General features: G+C 40.3%; 1 protein-coding gene across 1 annotated transcript; it reads left to right on the top strand.

Moving 5' to 3' along the window:
* The first annotated feature begins 204 nt into the window (after positions 1-204).
* Positions 205-18,423, top strand: usp22 (ubiquitin specific peptidase 22). The gene is made up of 13 exons (XM_086065091.1): positions 205-691; positions 3,933-4,065; positions 7,825-7,938; positions 8,851-8,952; positions 11,188-11,354; positions 11,442-11,589; positions 12,229-12,331; positions 13,608-13,766; positions 14,837-14,963; positions 15,027-15,118; positions 15,267-15,329; positions 15,808-15,957; positions 16,532-18,423. Exons 1-13 carry the CDS (start codon positions 572-574, stop codon positions 16,572-16,574), a joined length of 1,521 nt encoding a protein of 506 aa, XP_085921217.1. The 5' UTR covers positions 205-571; the 3' UTR covers positions 16,575-18,423.
* Positions 18,424-18,534: the final 111 nt, after the last annotated feature.

Genomic DNA, 18,534 nt, shown 5'->3' on the forward strand with positions numbered 1-18,534 from the left:
AATTTGACGCTGGAGAAATTGTTTATCATTACAACGAAGGTGATTTACGATCTAAACCAATGAGTTCCTTCACACAGGCGGATGTCGCCTCTGGGAAAATTGGACCAATTGAGGAGCAGTATCCGCTTCGAAGAGGCGGGACTTAACCGCTGGAACAGTTGGCATACGCCAATCCTGAGTAGTAGTCGCCCCTGATTGGTCCGCCGTTATGAACGGGGTAGGTCCACACTCACCGTGTAAGCTACTGTTGGAAATTCCTACGCTAACCAACTTTAGCCAGCTTGCTAACATGTAATTAAACGAATGTGGTTAAGCTGCATTCATGGCATCGCAATGGGTTCGAATTGACAGGTAATATGTTTGTTCCGAAACTGGAACACAGGAATTATCGGCAGTGTTCTGTACGTGTCGCCGTAACTACAACCAGAACATGTCCAGTTAGCTATAACGCGGCGATTGGTGGATAACGAACCTGGCAAGCTAGCCAGTCAGTCCGGGCTTTGGACTGGCGTGAGGCTTTTGAACAGGTTTCCTCGCCCAGTGGAGAGCCGAGCCTGATGCTGTGATTATCATGAGTCCCGCGGGCTGCCCCCATGTCAACTGCTTCAAAGTGGACAACTGGAAGCAGAACCTGAGGGCTATTTATCAGTGTTTCGTATGGAGCGGTTCGGCCGAGACCAGGAAACGCAAGGTAACAAGAAACTGGGAAACGTAGCGGGCTCACCTAACGGAAGAGATGTGTGATTGAGTGTGTGTATGCGTGAGAGAGAATGTGAAAGGTCGCGCGCGTGTGCGTCTGTGGGCAGTAACCCCTTCCAAGAAGAAGAAAAAAAAACACGTTCGGTACACCAATGGCAGAATGTCAACAGGACCTCCCTAAAACATTACAATCAAATGGTACTACGTGTCCGACAACATCCCTGCCTCAGCACTGCATCTTCAAGCCATCTGTTCTCCGCAACAGCATATACAGATGGGTCTTCCCTCGCTTTTATGGCCATTTATAGGTTTTAAATAAACCATAATGAATCACCCACCTCCTACAGTCTAAATCGTGACCACATCTACTGATTGCAGTCATCAATCATCCTTTTGTTGACCCATTTTTGCGCATGTGACTCACACATGTAGATTTGTGCACATTCAATTCTTGTATCCAATCTATGTGTCTGTTTGCATGCTTCCCACATCCAATGTGCTGGAGAGCAAACAGCATCCCTGGCTGCTTATCTGGATGGGATCAGAAAGAAAATAGGACAAAGGCATGCATACTAAATAAGCAGAGTAAATATTTTTCAAGGTCTCTTTCGTCTCATAATTGCCCATTTCTTTACTTGTGCCGCCACCCCACCCACGAAGCAGACTAGCTTGGCACTCCAAGTGTTGCTTGAGTCTCTTGAAGACAGGAGGGCCAGCAGACATAATTTACTGATTACTGAAACCCGCCAATTACCAATGCACATTCACTGAAACCTTCTTCATTGAAAAATAAAATATGTTATGTTAAGTATATGGTTTACTGGTGAACAAAATAAACAGGGCAGGGCGAACAGCCTTTTCATTGAATCTGGCTCTCTTCACCTTGAATTCTAGTCCCCATCTCCATGCATTTTAAGAAGAAGAGTTCCAACAGTTTTACTATATTGTGAGGTCTGTTGCCGCCACCCCACCCACGAAGCAGACTAGCTTGGCACTCCAAGTGTTGCTTGAGTCTCTTGAAGACAGGAGGGCCAGCAGACATAATTTACTGATTACTGAAACCCGCCAATTACCAATGCACATTCACTGAAACCTTCTTCATTGAAAAATAAAATATGTTATGTTAAGTATATGGTTTACTGGTGAACAAAATAAACAGGGCAGGGCGAACAGCCTTTTCATTGAATCTGGCTCTCTTCACCTTGAATTCTAGTCCCCATCTCCATGCATTTTAAGAAGAAGAGTTCCAACAGTTTTACTAGATTGTGAGGTCTGTTGCACTAGAATTGCTCAACTTGGTGTTGCAAATCATGCAGGTGTCCATCACTCAACTAAAACAACCACCGCTGTTTTCTTAAGATGGAACCCAAGGGCAGCACCGCAGGCACAATGAAAACAGCCTAGGCCCCAGAATTGAGCCCTGTGGAACACCATACGTTCTTGTGAATTCATATTGCACATATTCGTCTGACCATTTTCTCTTTTTGCTTAACATAGTTAGTATGAAGGGATTAAAATAGTGGAGAAATCAAATCACACGACGTACCATTCATTACAAGAGTCGCAAGTCGACTACTGACCGCACCAAATTCCCTGCAGCACAGATAGGCCAAGCAATGTAATGTGATCACCTGCAGCCAATGATGGCCAAGCGGGCGTAAAGTCACAAATCATTTGAAAATCTAGCATCCATGTATTTTCAAAGGCAATTTGTAAACAACAACAAAAGCTTCATTGTTCGTAACTTCTATAAAATGGGTGTTTTTAATCAGATTAATTTAAAAAGTAATCAACTATTGAATTATTAAAATAATCATTAGCAGATTTAATTAAATCGTTATCATTATACCAATGAAATCAATTAAAATAATTAAAACAAACTTTTAATTTTTGACAAAACCCGCAGTGAGTTACTGGTTATCACATCTAATTTCTAATATCGACTCCAGCCTTCCAGTGGGAAGTTTGCATGTTTTTTGCCCATACCTGCCTCGGCTTTCGACAGGTGCGCCATCTTCCTCCCACTTTCCAAAAAAATATGCTTGTTAAGTTAATTGAAGACTCCAAATTGAAGAGTGTAAATGATTGTTTGTCTATATGTGGCCTGTGATTGTCTGACGACCAGTCCAGGATGTACTCTACCTTTCTCTTGTGGCCCTCATGAAGACAAGCGCTTTATATTGTATTACAGCTTCCATCACTCAGTAGCTGACCACCAGTAAGACTAATGAATTTGACCTTAAATTCAACATTGAAACATGGACACACTGTTCTGTTTTTTCCCCCCTTGCCCTTGTCTTTCCGTCTCATCTGTATGCTTCGAACACTCTCCATCCACTGGCATGCCCATCACGTGTCGTCTACAACCTACCTGCAGCATTACATCAGTCCGCGCAATAATTAATTGTTCATACAGTATAGCAAAGTCCCGAATGACAATGATTACACGAATGGTACAAGGCTGCAGCTGCCACATTTTCTTCCATTCTGTTCATTCAGTCGTTGACTCATTTGTCTCACGTAAAACACACAGGAAAAGGTTACTGTACAAAAATGGGCTTGAAATGACACTTATTTAGATTTTTTTTTTTTAAAGGACCGTGTTTGTCTCAGCAAAGGCATACGGGCTACAAATGCGTAATATGTAGTTTGTCTATCAAACTCAGAATCACCAATACAGTACAAGCTCTTTTCCCCCAGAGTTTTAAACAGGTTTGTGAATAATGATGAAACTTAGCTTTATTCTAATGCTAATTGCTGCAAAATGGAAACAGATAGAAATATACTTTTTCTTTCTAATGAGAGAAGAGACTCTAATCTTTCTTTTGGTAGGTGTCCATAATATTCTGTGGGCCTTGCAAAATCAGTCAAAGTCCATCCAAATTCCCGGGAGCGAAGGGGGTTGCTTCAGTGAAAATGGCTGGAAGTGAATGAGTTAATTTGTTTCATTAATATATATATATTTTTTTAAACTATGTGAAACATTTTAAGTAGTTCAATGGAAGCATAATAGTCTTAATTGTGGCCAACAAAAGGGATGCTATCTGAAGGTGAGGAGAACTGCACTTTAGTCCTAAACAAGTCCGAATTTGTGTTTCCTTTACAATTACAGTAGACAAGCCAGCACATTAGTTTTAATCAAGCTGCCTCTTCAAGAGCATGTTTTTAAACAGCATTTAACTAATCACACTGCCTATCTGTTGTTTTTACCCCTGACTCCGCCCCCTTTTCAGGCCAAGTCATGCATCTGCCACATGTGCGGCGCTCACCTCAGCAGACTCCACTCCTGCCTTTACTGCGTCTTCTTCGCCTGCTTTGCCAAAAAACACATCCATGAGCATGCCAAGAGCAAACGACATAACCTAGGTATGGTGCACACACACTCAGATGTGGCAGCTGTGTTGACACAGTGTGAATCTCAGCACGGAATTAGCCTCTCAGTGTATGTGTCCATGTATGTGGTACATGTAGTGAACCCCCCCCCCCCCCCCCCCATTATGACGTGAACAACTCCATGTAACACGTATGTGCCTATTCACGGAAGCTACCACTTGATAATGCTGTTAGCTGATGCGAATACGTGCTTCCAACACTACAGCGCTGCTTAGCTTTTTGGCTTTGACATGTGGTTGAAGCCAATTTTGACTTCAAAAGATACATCAGAGGAGCTCAGTTCATCAGAGGATGTGTAATCCAGCGTCTCAGTGATAAGCCGCGGCCTCTACAAGTGAAAATGCAACCAACGCTGGTTATATGGGAGCTTCTGCGTGCTGCGCAGTTCACACTCACTTTAGCCACTCCCTAAATTTGCATGAGATGGGAATACCCTTGGAGTATTTTGACGAAAGCATGTCACAGGAAAATGTGTCTCATTACGCCTTCTTCATTTGCCCTTCAATTTAAAATTGAATTCCCGCCCTCCTCCTGTTTTCTTATTTGTCATCTAAGAAACTCGGGCCGCTACTTAGTGAACCTCCAGGCTTCCCTCTCTTGGTCATTGTTATATAATTGTTATGTTCCTCGGACAGGTTGCGACTGTGAAGACAAATTCTTTGTTTTTGTTTTTTTACATACTGTACTTGACCAATAAATCTGATTCAGATTCTCGTCTTGCTCTTACGTCATAACATGAATCTATTGTTGCACTTTGTTATTGTTCCAGAATGCAATTTCATTCTTTGGGCGTTAGATATGCCACTGCTGTAGATAAACATGCAGAGAAATGTAGAAGATGAAACAAATGGCGCTCTGGGCATATTTTTTAAGATGTAAAAATGTTATCACGTGCAGTAGCGCGCACAAAATGTCTGAATGTTGTATTCTCAGCTCTTTTGTTTTCACGACCAGCATAACGGAATTAGGCTTTTGCAGCTGTACGTTAAGAACATCATACTGCAGTGTTAGGGGAGTGGGGGTTGTCCGGGTGCCGCAGCAGAGACACCTCGGGTGTGCATGACAAAGCACACTTCGGCAGATGTTCTGAATCATTTGGTAGCTTCTTTTTCTTTTTGGCTCAGGAAAACACCCCTTCTGGTGTGTTTGTGTGTTCCCCACGCGTGTAATTGCGGAGGTGTAATTGTGTGCCTAATTAGGTTAGCTGCCGCAAAAAAAAGAAGAAGTATAACAGAGAAAATGGGAGGAGGGCAGATCTCCGTAGACTGTTGAGGAAGTAATTAAGTCGTCTTTAACAAACCCTGTGGAATTAGCCTTCGTTTAGCGAAGCTCCTCCACCTCCCCCTTCCTACTGCTAGCTTTCCTTCTTTTTTTTTTGGGGGGGGGGGTGCTTTTTTGACTCTTTTAATGTACTGCATGGCCACAATACATTATCAACTGTTTTGGTTGTCTTTCAAAACATTTTCCTGTTGAGATATTAAATTATACTTAGAACATTTTGTTCCAGGCAGCACATTGCCTAATAGTTAGCACCTCTGCCTCACTGTTCTCATGTTCTCCATGTTTTCCTGTTTTCTGCCGATTCTCAAGCTTCCACCCCACATCCCAAAGACCTGGCAGACAAGGCATTCAACTTGAATTGTTAGGTTAATTGAAGACTTTAAATTGTCCTTAGTTGTTGTGAATGCGAGTCTGCAGTTGTCTTTTGTGCCCTGTGATTGGCTGACGTTAGTCCAAGGTGTCCATTTTCTCGCCATAGTCCATGGAAATAGGCTTCAGCTCACCTGTGATTATAACAAAAATGGATGAATAATATGTCACCGTCATAAAACCTTTGTTTACTGCACAGGTAATGTTATGACCCATTCACTGCCATTGACGGCTATAGACGTCCATCCATTTTTTTGCTGGGCTGACAGTGAACAATAATTTAAGCCCGTATCCCACCGAGGGGTGAACATTTGCAACGCTAGCGAATGTTGATTTCACGTCAGAGTTCGTTCACGGTCGCAACATTTGCATTTTAGCATTATTAAGGGACAGTAAGTGTATGTGGGTCATTGACGGATAAGGATTTCACCAGGCCTAGCGCAGTTAATTTCTTATAAAAACAAATCAAGTATTATTATTTATTATTATTTACTACAATTATCTATAATTTAGGACATACAGTACACCTATCATTAAAAAGCTTTCTACAATAGTCTCACCAGATGATGGTTGGTCGCCTCACTTAATATTTAGTTATGATGCTAACAATTAGCCATTCAAACAAAACAAGCTAGCTAGCCACACACAAGTAAAATTCTAAAGAAAATATCAATTTTGTGGTAACAATTAATAATAACTATAATTAGTTAGATAAAAGTCCCAAATTGTCAGTTTCTTTTTGGTCGCACCCCATGATAATTCATAAAATGGGCGTCATCGGACAAACCCATGTGCAAATATAACATCAATGTGCATGCTTATAAACAAATGTACTTACTAGCACATTACTTTACCAAGTTCACACTTCATTCACAAGTTATTGGGGTGTCAATGTTGCATAATTAGTCCATGCATAATAAAAAAAAAATTGTACCAGCAAAATTGATCTCTCCCAGCTGACTTAGGGACGACAGGCGAGTTACAACCTGGACTAGTTGCCAGCCTATTGCAGAAAATTAGATTTAAAGTTTTGTATTCTTATACGTCGACAAAGGTTATTTGAATGTTGTGGCCATGCATATTAATTAACATTACAGAGTTATTATTTTGGGAGCTCCGCGTGAACAAAAGTCGATTTGACAGTGTTGTCATCTGTACATTAAACAGAATAATAATAACCGTTTTTGTACGAGGCCTTCCACCTATTCCCTCAGCTCCATGCATCAGAGCAGTGTTTCACATCAGCTGACTACTTTGGAGAGGTAGCGGCTGCGGAGGGGTTGGGGGAATCTGTCCTACTTTGCGCTAGGGTGGGAAACACTTTTTGCAAGATGGCTTTGATTTTCAGAATCATAAAGGGCTTTCATATATCTTCACATTTTGTACTACAAGCATTATCATGATCACTTTCCACTTCCTTTAAGTGCTATTCATCAACAATATGTGTACTACTGCGGTTGCAGAATGCAGTCGTGTAAAATGACATCATGCATCATACCGAGAGCTGTTTCTGTATCATATTTAGGTATGAAAGGGACAAAATATTAGAAACACTCTCAGTATGATTCAGCGATACCTGCAGAGAATTACAGCATCAGGCAAAGGAAGCTGAAGGCCAGGTTGTCATGGTGACGGCAAACAGGTAGCTGTCGGGCAATGATTGGAAGCACAGGTTCAATTCGGCATTAGAGGAGGAGGGGAAGGGGAGAGAGAGAGAGTAAAAGAGAGAGAGAGGGGACACCTCCTTTAGCACTCTCACCTTTTGACTCCTTTTTGCTCTCGCCACCTCCGCCACTACTGGATGGTGTTAACAGATAGCAGATATGTCAGCCGATAAGCCCATTGTACTTGGCATCGCAACGCCATAGCAACATTGCCTGAATAGGATAAGACAAGAGATGAATCATCTCGCAGCTCATACAGCTCACACTGACTCACAGCCCGCCATTACCCTCTGACAAACAAAATAGATAAACTGTGAGAGCAACCCAGCATTTCAATAAAAAAAAAAAAAACTCTCCCTTGTGCATTTTTTTCTTTTGGGCTTCTTTTTCTCACCCTCTCCTTGTCTTGACTTTGCAGCTATTGACTTGCTGTATGGGGGGATTTACTGCTTCATGTGCCAAGACTACATTTACGACAAAGACATGGAACAGATTGCCAAAGAGGAACAAAGGAAAGCCTGGAAAATGCAAGGTCTGAAAGCATTTTAACTCACATTTTAACCCAGATCTGAGGGAAAAGATCACTCACAGGAAATGCTCCCATTTTGCTCAGAATGGTTCATTAGCTTCTAAACTGTGTTGCAAATTGTCATGCATAGATTCAACATTATTAAGCAAGTCTAAAGAATTGCCAAAAATACCATTGAAGCTTTAGCTGTACTGCTATGTGTATTAAAGGGAGAAAAACCCATGGTGTGACAGAGTTTTTTTTGTTTTGTTAAAAAGGCAAAATAATAGTTGAAAGAAATGTTATTCACTGTATATCACATTGGCTGCTTGAAAAAATTAACATAACTAGTAGGGGTGGGAATCTCACGACTAGATTCTCTGCGATTCGATTCAGAATTGATTTTTGATTCAGAATTAATTTTTGATTCAGAATGATTTGATTGACAATGATTTCTGCCTGACTCGTTAATGCTAATTAGAACACTACTCGCAGTACTTTTAATGGCTAAAAAAATCTTAACAATACTCACCAGCATATGCTCTTCCTACGCTGCAAAAAAACTAAACAAAAACAAAAAACATATTTATTGTAATAACTTGATCGTGACATTTTCCTTCTCTTTAATGTGGCTACAACTTAACGATGTATCAGAACGCGTTGAACCACACTGCCCCTAAGAGGCCAAATCGTGTACAACATGAAGAGCGCTCCCAATACAGGCACACACAAACAAGGGCAAGACAGTATAAAATAATTTAAATAAATTTGACTTGGGGACATTTAAAATCGAGTCGTACTAAATAAGAATCGCAATTCTTATGAGAATCAAATTTTTTGACATGCATGCATGGCTAAAAAAAATTGGGGCACTGTGATTGATGTTGATGTATGACCTTGGAAATGAAGTTTTGTATGCTGCTGTGGTGGTTGCAGGCATAGGTGAGAAGTACTTGTCATGGGAGCCCACCAAGAGGGAGCTGGAGCTTCTCCGCCACAATCCCAAGAGGAGGAGAATCACTTCCAACTGTACTATTGGTTAGCGACCCTCTCAAAATGTACATGCAAAGTGCTTACGCTATGACCCACTTTCTCACTTGTTTTTATTTTTACCTCACAGATGAAATGCTAATTATGCCGCATTCAGCAAATCAGTTTTTGCACTAATGTTATCTTGCATGCGCAAAAAAAAAAAAAAATCCTTAAAATTCTAACTCAATTAGAGGAGACTGTCCCAATTAAAATTGGACCTTTTATTTTCATAAAGACAGACCATGGCCAGAATCACCTTAAAATCATAGAATGTACTTATCCATTCCAATAAGATTGTAACTAAGGAGCCAATTTTATGGTACTATACCTGGGCATTGCTGTGGGATGCCCAAACACCGGTAACATGATTTAAATTCAGATTTTTAAATACTGTAACTCAAATTATTCAGCATAATCTACACAAGTATATTCGTTATAAATTTATAATATCTTTTTCAAGCAAAATTTAAAAAAATGTTATCATTACAAGAAGGATAAATACTATCAATGTTCTGTTTTTTTTTTAATGAATACATTTTCAATTACTAGCAGTAGAAAATAAATACTGGAAATCCTCGTGTCTTAAACAAGACTGAATCGAACAGCAGGCAGCAGCCAGAAATAGTAGCCCGAGGCTAACAAGCGCCGAATCCACTGTGTCTCCGGCAAATTAGCAAATCCAACAAGCCCTGTAACCCCCCTTGAGCAAACGTCTTTGGATGAGGGTACCCGAGAGCTTCAGTCAAGAATTGAGAAGTAGGTACTATTGAGCAGTTAGACAGTTCTGTCAAGCTACTGCTGTTTAGTTTGTCTACTTTCCAGTTATAGGGCTCTTGTTTAGTTTGGCGTTCTAAGTAGGTGAGTATGAGTCAGCTGAGACTGTGCCATTACAAACCAAATGTATTCCTTTAAGACAAAAACGCTGTACATGCATGAACCACTGCAAACCAAAATGCCACTAAGCCAGATACACAAAAACTGATTTCTAACATCTTAACTCACTTTTGTGGAGCAGCTAATGACTAGTATCTTTTTTTCCCCACAATTAATTTTTATTTTTTTTGTGGTGCAGTGTATTTCTTGGGGAAAAGCCTCACTTAGTTTTTACTTCCTGGTAGGCTGCTATTTCAGCACTTCCAAATATGGGCACACAGTGTGTGTTAGGGCTCGTTCGAACGTGGCCATGACATTCGTCAATCAAGGTGCCAACTATGAGCATATCGCGCATTCTCAAATGACTCGGAGGAAATAACCCTTGAGTAGTGTTGGTCTACCAAATTCTCCAAATGGGAGGGAAAAAAATCCAAAACTAAATTATGGAGATGAACACAGGACATTTTAAAGGGGAAGTCAACACCTCTTTTTTGTTGTTGACAATAATATGTTCTAGCAGCCCCACTGGTCTAAATATGGTATTCTGGTTAATATTGTGTTAGTAGTAAGCAGCACAATCCAGCCGTTTTTATCCATCTCAGGGTGCGGCCATTTTGCCACTTGCTGTCGATTGAAGATGACATCACAGTTGCTCACGTCTCAGGTAACAACCAATCACAGCTCAGGTCCAGAAAACAGGTGAGCTGTGATTGGTCGTTGCCTGAACCTTGAGCAACATTGATGTCATCTTCAATTGACAGCATGTGGCAAAATGGCCGCCCCCGAGATGGATAAAAACGGCTGGATTTTGCTTCATAACTCATATTCCACAAATGTAATATTAATCAGAATCTCATGTTTAGAATTATTGCCAAAAATAATTTACGGTTGACTTCCAAGCCATTTTGCCTTTTATGTTATGCATCATTAGAGCAATGCAAGGCTTCAAATCTTCAGCGGCACTTGAGTTCACTCCATGCAAACATCAACCAGGAATTTCCGAAGGCGACTTCGCAAGTACAAGTTGTTCACTTTGAAAGGTCAGGCAGAAAAGTAAAAACCGTTGTTAACAAAATTTATGAAGTACTCGCATGAATATGCTTGGAACATTTTCACAGGCTAAAAGAGCATAAAATAAAGGGGAGTTTGTCAAAATATCCAAAAGAGCAAAGGGAGTGAGGGGAGTGGACGGGACGGGGGTAATTTATGTCCGCATGTGTACGATGTGGCTTTTAGCCTCTCACTGCTTGGCCACCCCTGCTCTAGATGATAATTGCAAATGACAGTGAATAATTACATTTCAATCATTTAAAGCACTTCATCTGTTTGTGGCAGTCCCTCATTCTGTATTCGCTCTTCTGTTCCCAGGTCTACGCGGTCTGATCAACCTCGGCAACACGTGTTTTATGAACTGCATCGTCCAGGCGCTAACACACACGCCGCTGCTGCGGGACTTCTTCCTGTCGGACCGACACAAATGTGAAATGCAGAGCAACTCCTGCTTGGTGTGTGAGATGTCGCAACTCTTCCAAGAGGTATGTTTTTAAATTGATCTCAGCTAAGAAATGATTTGGAGATTGGCATATCACTGATTCCTAATACTGTACATGGTATCTCACAAGTTCTACTCAGGCCATCGTTCACCGCACATCCCGTTTCGTCTGCTCCACCTGGTGTGGACTCACGCCCGTCACCTGGCTGGCTACGAGCAGCAGGACGCACACGAGTTCCTCATCGCTGCACTTGACGTCCTACACAGACACTGCAAAGGTCAGGCAAAGTTATTTTGTAAATCCTGTTCTCCCCCTACCCCAAACTCTCTGCCTCGGCTATATACGTATCATTTGTCTATAAAATTGCAATAGGTACGCCTCTGCAAGAGAGCTGAAGCTTCTTTGTGGACTCTTTGACAATGAGGGTGCCACTGCCCCCTACTGTAGTGGATGTGCAATTACATTTTTTTGGGGGGAGCTCAGTATTGTTCATTCGGCAATTGGCAGACTTACCGAGTCAACATGTCATCATTGCTTTCTTTTTTTCTTTTTTTTTATAAATATTTAAAAAAATATATATATATAAAATAATACTGCAGAAAATGCGAAATCATCAACTAGGATTCGCTCCCGCTGTCTGCAGCACTTCAAATCAAATCAAATGTTCTTATAAGCATAAAGGATGATAAACTTCAGGGGGGGAAAAATCACAATGACAGTTGTTACAAAGAAGCATATGGGGGGGGTAGCAGATGCAGGAAAAACATGAGAGAGAAAATAGAGGACAAGCTGGGAATGTAAAACCGATGGAGAATCTGTGTGACAGTTCTTAAGCCTCATATACCTTGCTGTGTGTGTTTGTGTGTGTCCAGTTTCTAAGCCGCCTGTCGGTTTGTGTTTGTGTGTGTTCATACAGATGACAACGGGAAAAAAGCCAACAACCCAAACCATTGTAACTGCATCATTGACCAAATCTTCACAGGAGGCCTGCAGTCTGATGTCACCTGCCAAGTCTGCCAGTAAGTGTGTAGCTCTTCCTCAATTTCATAATGCACATCATCGCAATACACAATCTACTGCAGCAGCAAGAGACGGGAAATGCTGTAAAATTTATCTGTAGCACCACCTGGTGTTAAGAAACAATACAGGCTCTTCATGCAGATAGTGTAGGTTTTTGCTTTCAGATGCCGATTGAAACATTATACATATACACTACAGTATTCTTCATTTCTACCAAGCGTTTGGTACGGTGGTTCAAATAAATCAATTAATAAATAAAACAAAATAAATGAAAAAATAAATAACATTTAAAACAAAACATCCATTATCCAATTATCTGTTAGGCTTACCCCCCCCCCCCCCCCAAATTATTATTTTTTTCACTAATGTTAAACTGCAACTATAAGCTTCACAAACCTGTACAGAAGTATTTAGTTTTATCAGCGTACTGGAGAAAATCATTCCCAATGTTGCCAAAATGTTTTCATCACTCATCTCCATTAATTGTACATCAAATCAAAGATGCCAACTTGGACTTCAAACGCGATCACTCGCTTATTGTCTTTAAAATGCATGGCGTAAAACACACTAAATAAGTCATCAAAAGACTTTTTAAAGCAGGCTGTGTAATAATTTATTATGATACTGAGCCACTAGGAAAAGCTTCATTTGCAGTGCACTGTTTGCTCTTTTATGGCATCAAAAAGTACCCACACTGTTTCAGAAGGAACTCTTTGAATTGATTTGAGTTTCAATAGTAGTATTCAGTACAGGATTTTAGTTCTAGGGTTGTGATGGGAAAATACATCTTCATGAAGCGTCATGAAGCGTCATGAAGCATTTGCAATATTTTTTTTTACTCCTTTAGATGGTGCTCTTGGTTTAAATATAAAGGCTGGTGCAATGGAAAGTGATTACGTTTCCACTGCATCATTAAACCAATATTGCCATCTAGAGGAGTCAAAAAATAGTGTTTGATGAAGCTTTCATGAAGCTTCATTTGTCCATCACTATTGCATGGTATGGTTTGCCATTTCGATGCATTTGAAATTATATGTAGGCAAAGTAAAAGTATGTATCTGCAAATCAAAATGTTGGCATATGCTTGTTATTTTTTAAATTAAAACAAGTAAAAGTTAGTTTTCCATAATCCGCATTGTGGAATATCTTCCCACACAGGTATTGTTTCACCTCTGTGCACCTCATAAGATCGAAAAATGTCATTCAGACAAAACAGCAATGCTTGAGAGTGTATATACTGTAGAAGACCTACATGTGTCTTTATCCTCCTTGCAGCGGTGTCTCAACAACCATCGACCCGTTCTGGGACATCAGCCTGGACCTGCCGGGCTCCTCTACTCCCTTCTGGCCGCTGAGCCCCGGCGGAGATGGCTCAACGCTAAACGGAGAGAGTCACGCCACTGGAGCCACTACACTGACAGACTGCCTACGAAGGTAGCCTGAGTTTGGTTTGGTTTTGTTTTTCTTTGATGGCATTTGCGCTCTCTGATACTGTAGTCATTTGTTTGTGTCAAACCATTTTTATTTTAGATTATTTTTCCACAGTAATCAGAAGTTGCTCGGGATTTTCTCCAGTGTTAATTTCGTCAACGAAAACAAAACAAAAATAATTTCGTCAACACAATTTTTTATCGGACTGAAACTAGACTAGACAAGACTCTCATTAATAAACAACTGGGACTAAATCAGTATGCATTTTCGTCGACTAATGACTCGAGGACTCCCTGTATTTGGAAAGTTTTAAGTGTCCCAAATATTTATACATTCATACACAACAATGTTTTTGTTTTTATGCTAGAGCATACAGAAGGCTTTGATGCAGCCTCTGAACTGCAGACAACGGGTGAAGCAATGGTAGTAATTGCAAAAGCGGCCAGCAGATAGCAGCAGAGTATAAGAGATCAACCAGTGCCATGTTACAAAAAGCTCTTTTCCCCACAGCTTTAAACAGATTTGTGAATAATGATGAAACTTAGCTATTATTATTATTATTCTAATGCTAATTACTGCAAAACGGAAACAGATACAAATGTACTTTTTTTTCCTAATGAAAGAAGATACTATAATCTTAGCACACAATATTCTTTGGGCCTTGCAAAATCAGTCAAAATCCAGTAAAACAGCAGGGAGCGAAGGTGGTTGCTTCAGTGAAAATGGCTGGTAGTGAATGAGTTAATACACAATTTGAATAATTTAAGACAAAGCACAGACTGATTACATTTTACATTGTTAAATTGCACATAATATTTTTCTATCATCTCTATAAATTGCAATAACATTTTAGATGGGAAAATACCAGTTTTGAAGGCTTTGAAGGACAAGTTACAAATATATGTGAAAAGTTGCTCTACTTATTGTATAATACTTTTTATTAATGCCGTATCAATGCTAGAACGGTCAGTGGACTTTTTAGTTCACATTCTTCAGAGAGTAGCATTTTCATCATCATCCAGTGAACACACACATACCAACAAGCCTTCCATTTCACCCTTTCCCCCGTTTAGGTTCACCAGACCAGAACACCTTGGCAGCAGCGCAAAGATCAAGTGCAGCGGTTGCCACAGTTACCAGGAGTCCACCAAACAGCTGACCATGAAGAAGTTGCCCATCGTGGCCTGCTTTCACCTCAAAGTAAGAGTTTTCAACATGGCCTTCAACTGCTTGGCTTCCTATTTATTTTGCGTGCGCTTGCAGCGGTTTGAGCATTCTGCCAAACTACGAAGGAAGATCACAACCTACGTCTCTTTCCCTTTGGAGCTGGACATGACTCCATTTATGGCCTCCAGGTGAGAACTGATCAATACGATTCACTTGAAAAGGTTATAATGACATGTTATGAACATCCAATTGTACATCTTCACAGATTACTGCCTCCTTATGCATTCAGATTCACTAAGAACACGCTGAATAATAATGTTGCGTTGTGCCTTTCAGTAAAGAGAGCAGGATGAACGGCCAGTACCAGCAGACCGTGGAGCCCTTCAACAACGACAACAAGTAGGCTCATCAGTGGTTCAGTCTTCAAATGTCCTAAATCTTAGCACCTTCATTAACATCTATTGTCACAAAAGCGTGGCTCATTAAGATCATGCCTGTCAGTAATCGGATTGAGACCCTATCGACCGGCCCTCTCATTAAATCCTTATCATGTGAATGCCAATGGTTGTTTTTATGTCCTGTATGTGCCCTGCCTGCCATCCGCTCACCAAAAATTAGCTGGGATAATAATGCAGTGGTACCATGATTTATGAGTTTCAATTATTCTGTGACATAGTGTAACAGTACATCAACACGATCTTCCCATTGAAATGAATTGAAATACCATTCATCTCTTCTATAAATATTTCATTTTATTTTTCCACTTTCGATAATGTGTTGTCGGAAATTTTCTGGTCACAGATTCCCCAAGTGCTTCTCAAGTATAGATTTTCAAGCTGCTGATGTGGCAATTCTCCCTTTTCCCTGTCTCAATCAGATATAGCCTTTTTGCTGTGGTTAACCACCAGGGAACACTAGAGAGCGGCCACTACACCACCTTTATCAGGCAGCACAAGGACCAGTGGTTCAAATGTGACGACGCCATCATCACCAAGGCCAGCATTGAGGCCGTGCTGGATAGTGAAGGGTGAGCCATCACCGAACATTCCATCAACACTTCCATCACATTTTATTTGAATACAGTCAACCGCTGCTTTTTTTCTGGTTTGGAAATTCATAAATTGGTCGAGTTGTCTCACATATTTTCTCACATAGGTGTAATACTGCATTTAAAACTTGGGACAGTACAAACCTAAAGAGGGTGAGGTAGAGGCCATCACCAATTTTCTCGAGTTCTTTAATAAGTGAAATGGCATGACTTGTTGTTTTTGTTTCCTTTTATATTTATTTATTGGTATTTAATTTTTTATATCTGTTTTTATTTTCACTTTTAGTCATTTATTTATTTTCAATTTTGGCAGTTTTGGTTATCCATACAGTGCAAATACTAAATGTATTCTAACTGCAAAAAATATTGTTCACATTAACGTCTGTAATATTAAAATGTCCTTTGTCTGTATGGTTGTAAACCGATGACCCCCCTACAAATTTTTACTATCTGTCCACAAATTGGCACCACAATCCACTTTTGGGTTCCAATCTACCGTTTGGGAGTCACTGTAATACATGTCATTAATTGTTTTGTTTTGTTTTTCCTCTAGGTACCTTTTATTTTACCATAAACAGTTCCTGGAGTACGAATAGCGCAGCCCTCATCACAACGCATACGAGCCCTGACGCACTACTGCAACTCTTAAAACATTTCCACTGGAACGCACACAACAACAATCCGCTAGTGTTAAATCTGCTAAGCCAGTCTGCACGTGGAGGTCGGAAGTGACTGGTAACCATCATCACATTAGCCTCCTCCCTGGCTTTCTTATTTTCAGACAGACGCAAGCGAAGAGAAGGTATTGTTTTTAAACCCCATATTTCTGCGGGGGATTTGTTGACTTGATCATGAATGCTGTTCTTTACCAACGTCCTTCTTAAGCAGGGGTGGGGAACCTGTTGGCTGTTGGCTCTGGGCTGCTATGCAATTGTAAAAACTCATAAGACCTCGGAGGAACAATTTATCTCAGAACTCGTAACAAAATATACAAGTGTTATAGTATAGCCCCAACCGACTTTAAAGGGACATATCATTTCTTCAATCAGAATAAATGAAGGGTTTAAAAAAAAATTACCACGCTAGTTCTAGCACTCCAGAGGCTCAACTATTTGTGCACAAGTCGGTTTTCCATAGAACGAGTATGTCCGCTTTAAAAGTTGAAAAAGCATCCCCACCCCAGTGCTAATTGCTTGTAAATGTCGAAACCGCTACAAGCTGCTTCTATCTGAAGACACGGCTCTTTTTTTTCCAATTACTTTTTAAACAAAGTAATTAATTTGAAATCACAAGCACATCATGTGTCACATAGTAGCCTATATGCACACACATACACACGCCGTCTCAAAATGACCAAATATTGTAAGTCTTTTTATGCATTTTTCACTGCACTGCAGAAGAAGAAAATCAAGAAGCAAACATCTCCTTACAAGTTGTATGATAAACATTATACAGTTGTTTATTTACAGTGTATGTCGCTTGTGAGTTTGTCGGTCAACGACATCGGAAGCTTCGGTTGCGCTCTCCCCCGAGTGTGCCGGATGTTTCCGCCTCTATTGCTGCTTCCAACTGTCGCAGGGGCGGACGTTACTCAGTAAATATTATATTTTTATAAATACTGTAATTCTAAAAGGATTTGTTTACAGTTTTTTGCATTCACTCTCATGTCGTCCGTCCGTGTTATATTGTGCTGTGTTGTTTTATATACGCAAAAAGAGCTAACTACACCCACCTGAAAATGCTGCTATGACAGCTTAGTGTTTAGTTAGATTAGCTGTTTTTTTTGTTTTGTTTTTTTTAGGGTTTTGTGTGAAGTTTTATTTTTAAGTACATAAGTCTCGGGCAGTTTAGAAGCATACTGTATATTCATGTTCAAGGTATGTGCTTGTGGTTAAATGCAAAAATAAGAACCAATATGGGATGTATCAGAATAGTACAGTATGTGCAAAGGATCACAAGCTGATTCTGCAGTGTATTATTGTTGGCTGCATGTTTGTGTGTGTGCGTGTGTTTGTCACAAGAAAAAGACAGTGTGGGGAAAATAACTGGTTGTAAAAAAAAAAAGAAAAAAAAAGTGGTCTCGTATGTGTGTGTTAGGGTTTGTATGCACGTGTGGTGCGCGTGCGTATGTTGTGTGTGTTTGTGTACTGAATCAGTACTTGAGTTCAGCATGCCGCCCAAGCTGAATATTTTTTTTCTTTTTTCTTTTTTTTTCACATGTTGAAGATGTATGTAAAGTATATAAATGTACAGTTTGTACGTAAGAGACAATGGTGAAACATTCATCTTTGATTTTTGTTCTTCTATAACGCTGGTTTCAGCCACAGGAGCCGAAAGATTGTCTTGACCTTTGAAGTCATTCCTCGAATACAAAATGACTGCAAAGACTGGACACACAGCGATGGCAAGACACTCAAATAAAGAACAACAAATATATATCTGTAATTTACTTTGTCTTTTTCATTTTGTATATTTGTCAAGTCCAATTATTTCCATCCATTTCGTCTCACACTCGTCCTCCTGACCGTCGTGGTGAGCTAGCAGGAGCCTCGGCTA

Source organism: Leptonotus elevatus, chromosome 20, assembly GCF_054856555.1.
Source record: "Leptonotus elevatus isolate MCC_2025b chromosome 20, RoL_Lele_1.0, whole genome shotgun sequence".
Classification (NCBI taxonomy): domain Eukaryota; kingdom Metazoa; phylum Chordata; class Actinopteri; order Syngnathiformes; family Syngnathidae; genus Leptonotus; species Leptonotus elevatus.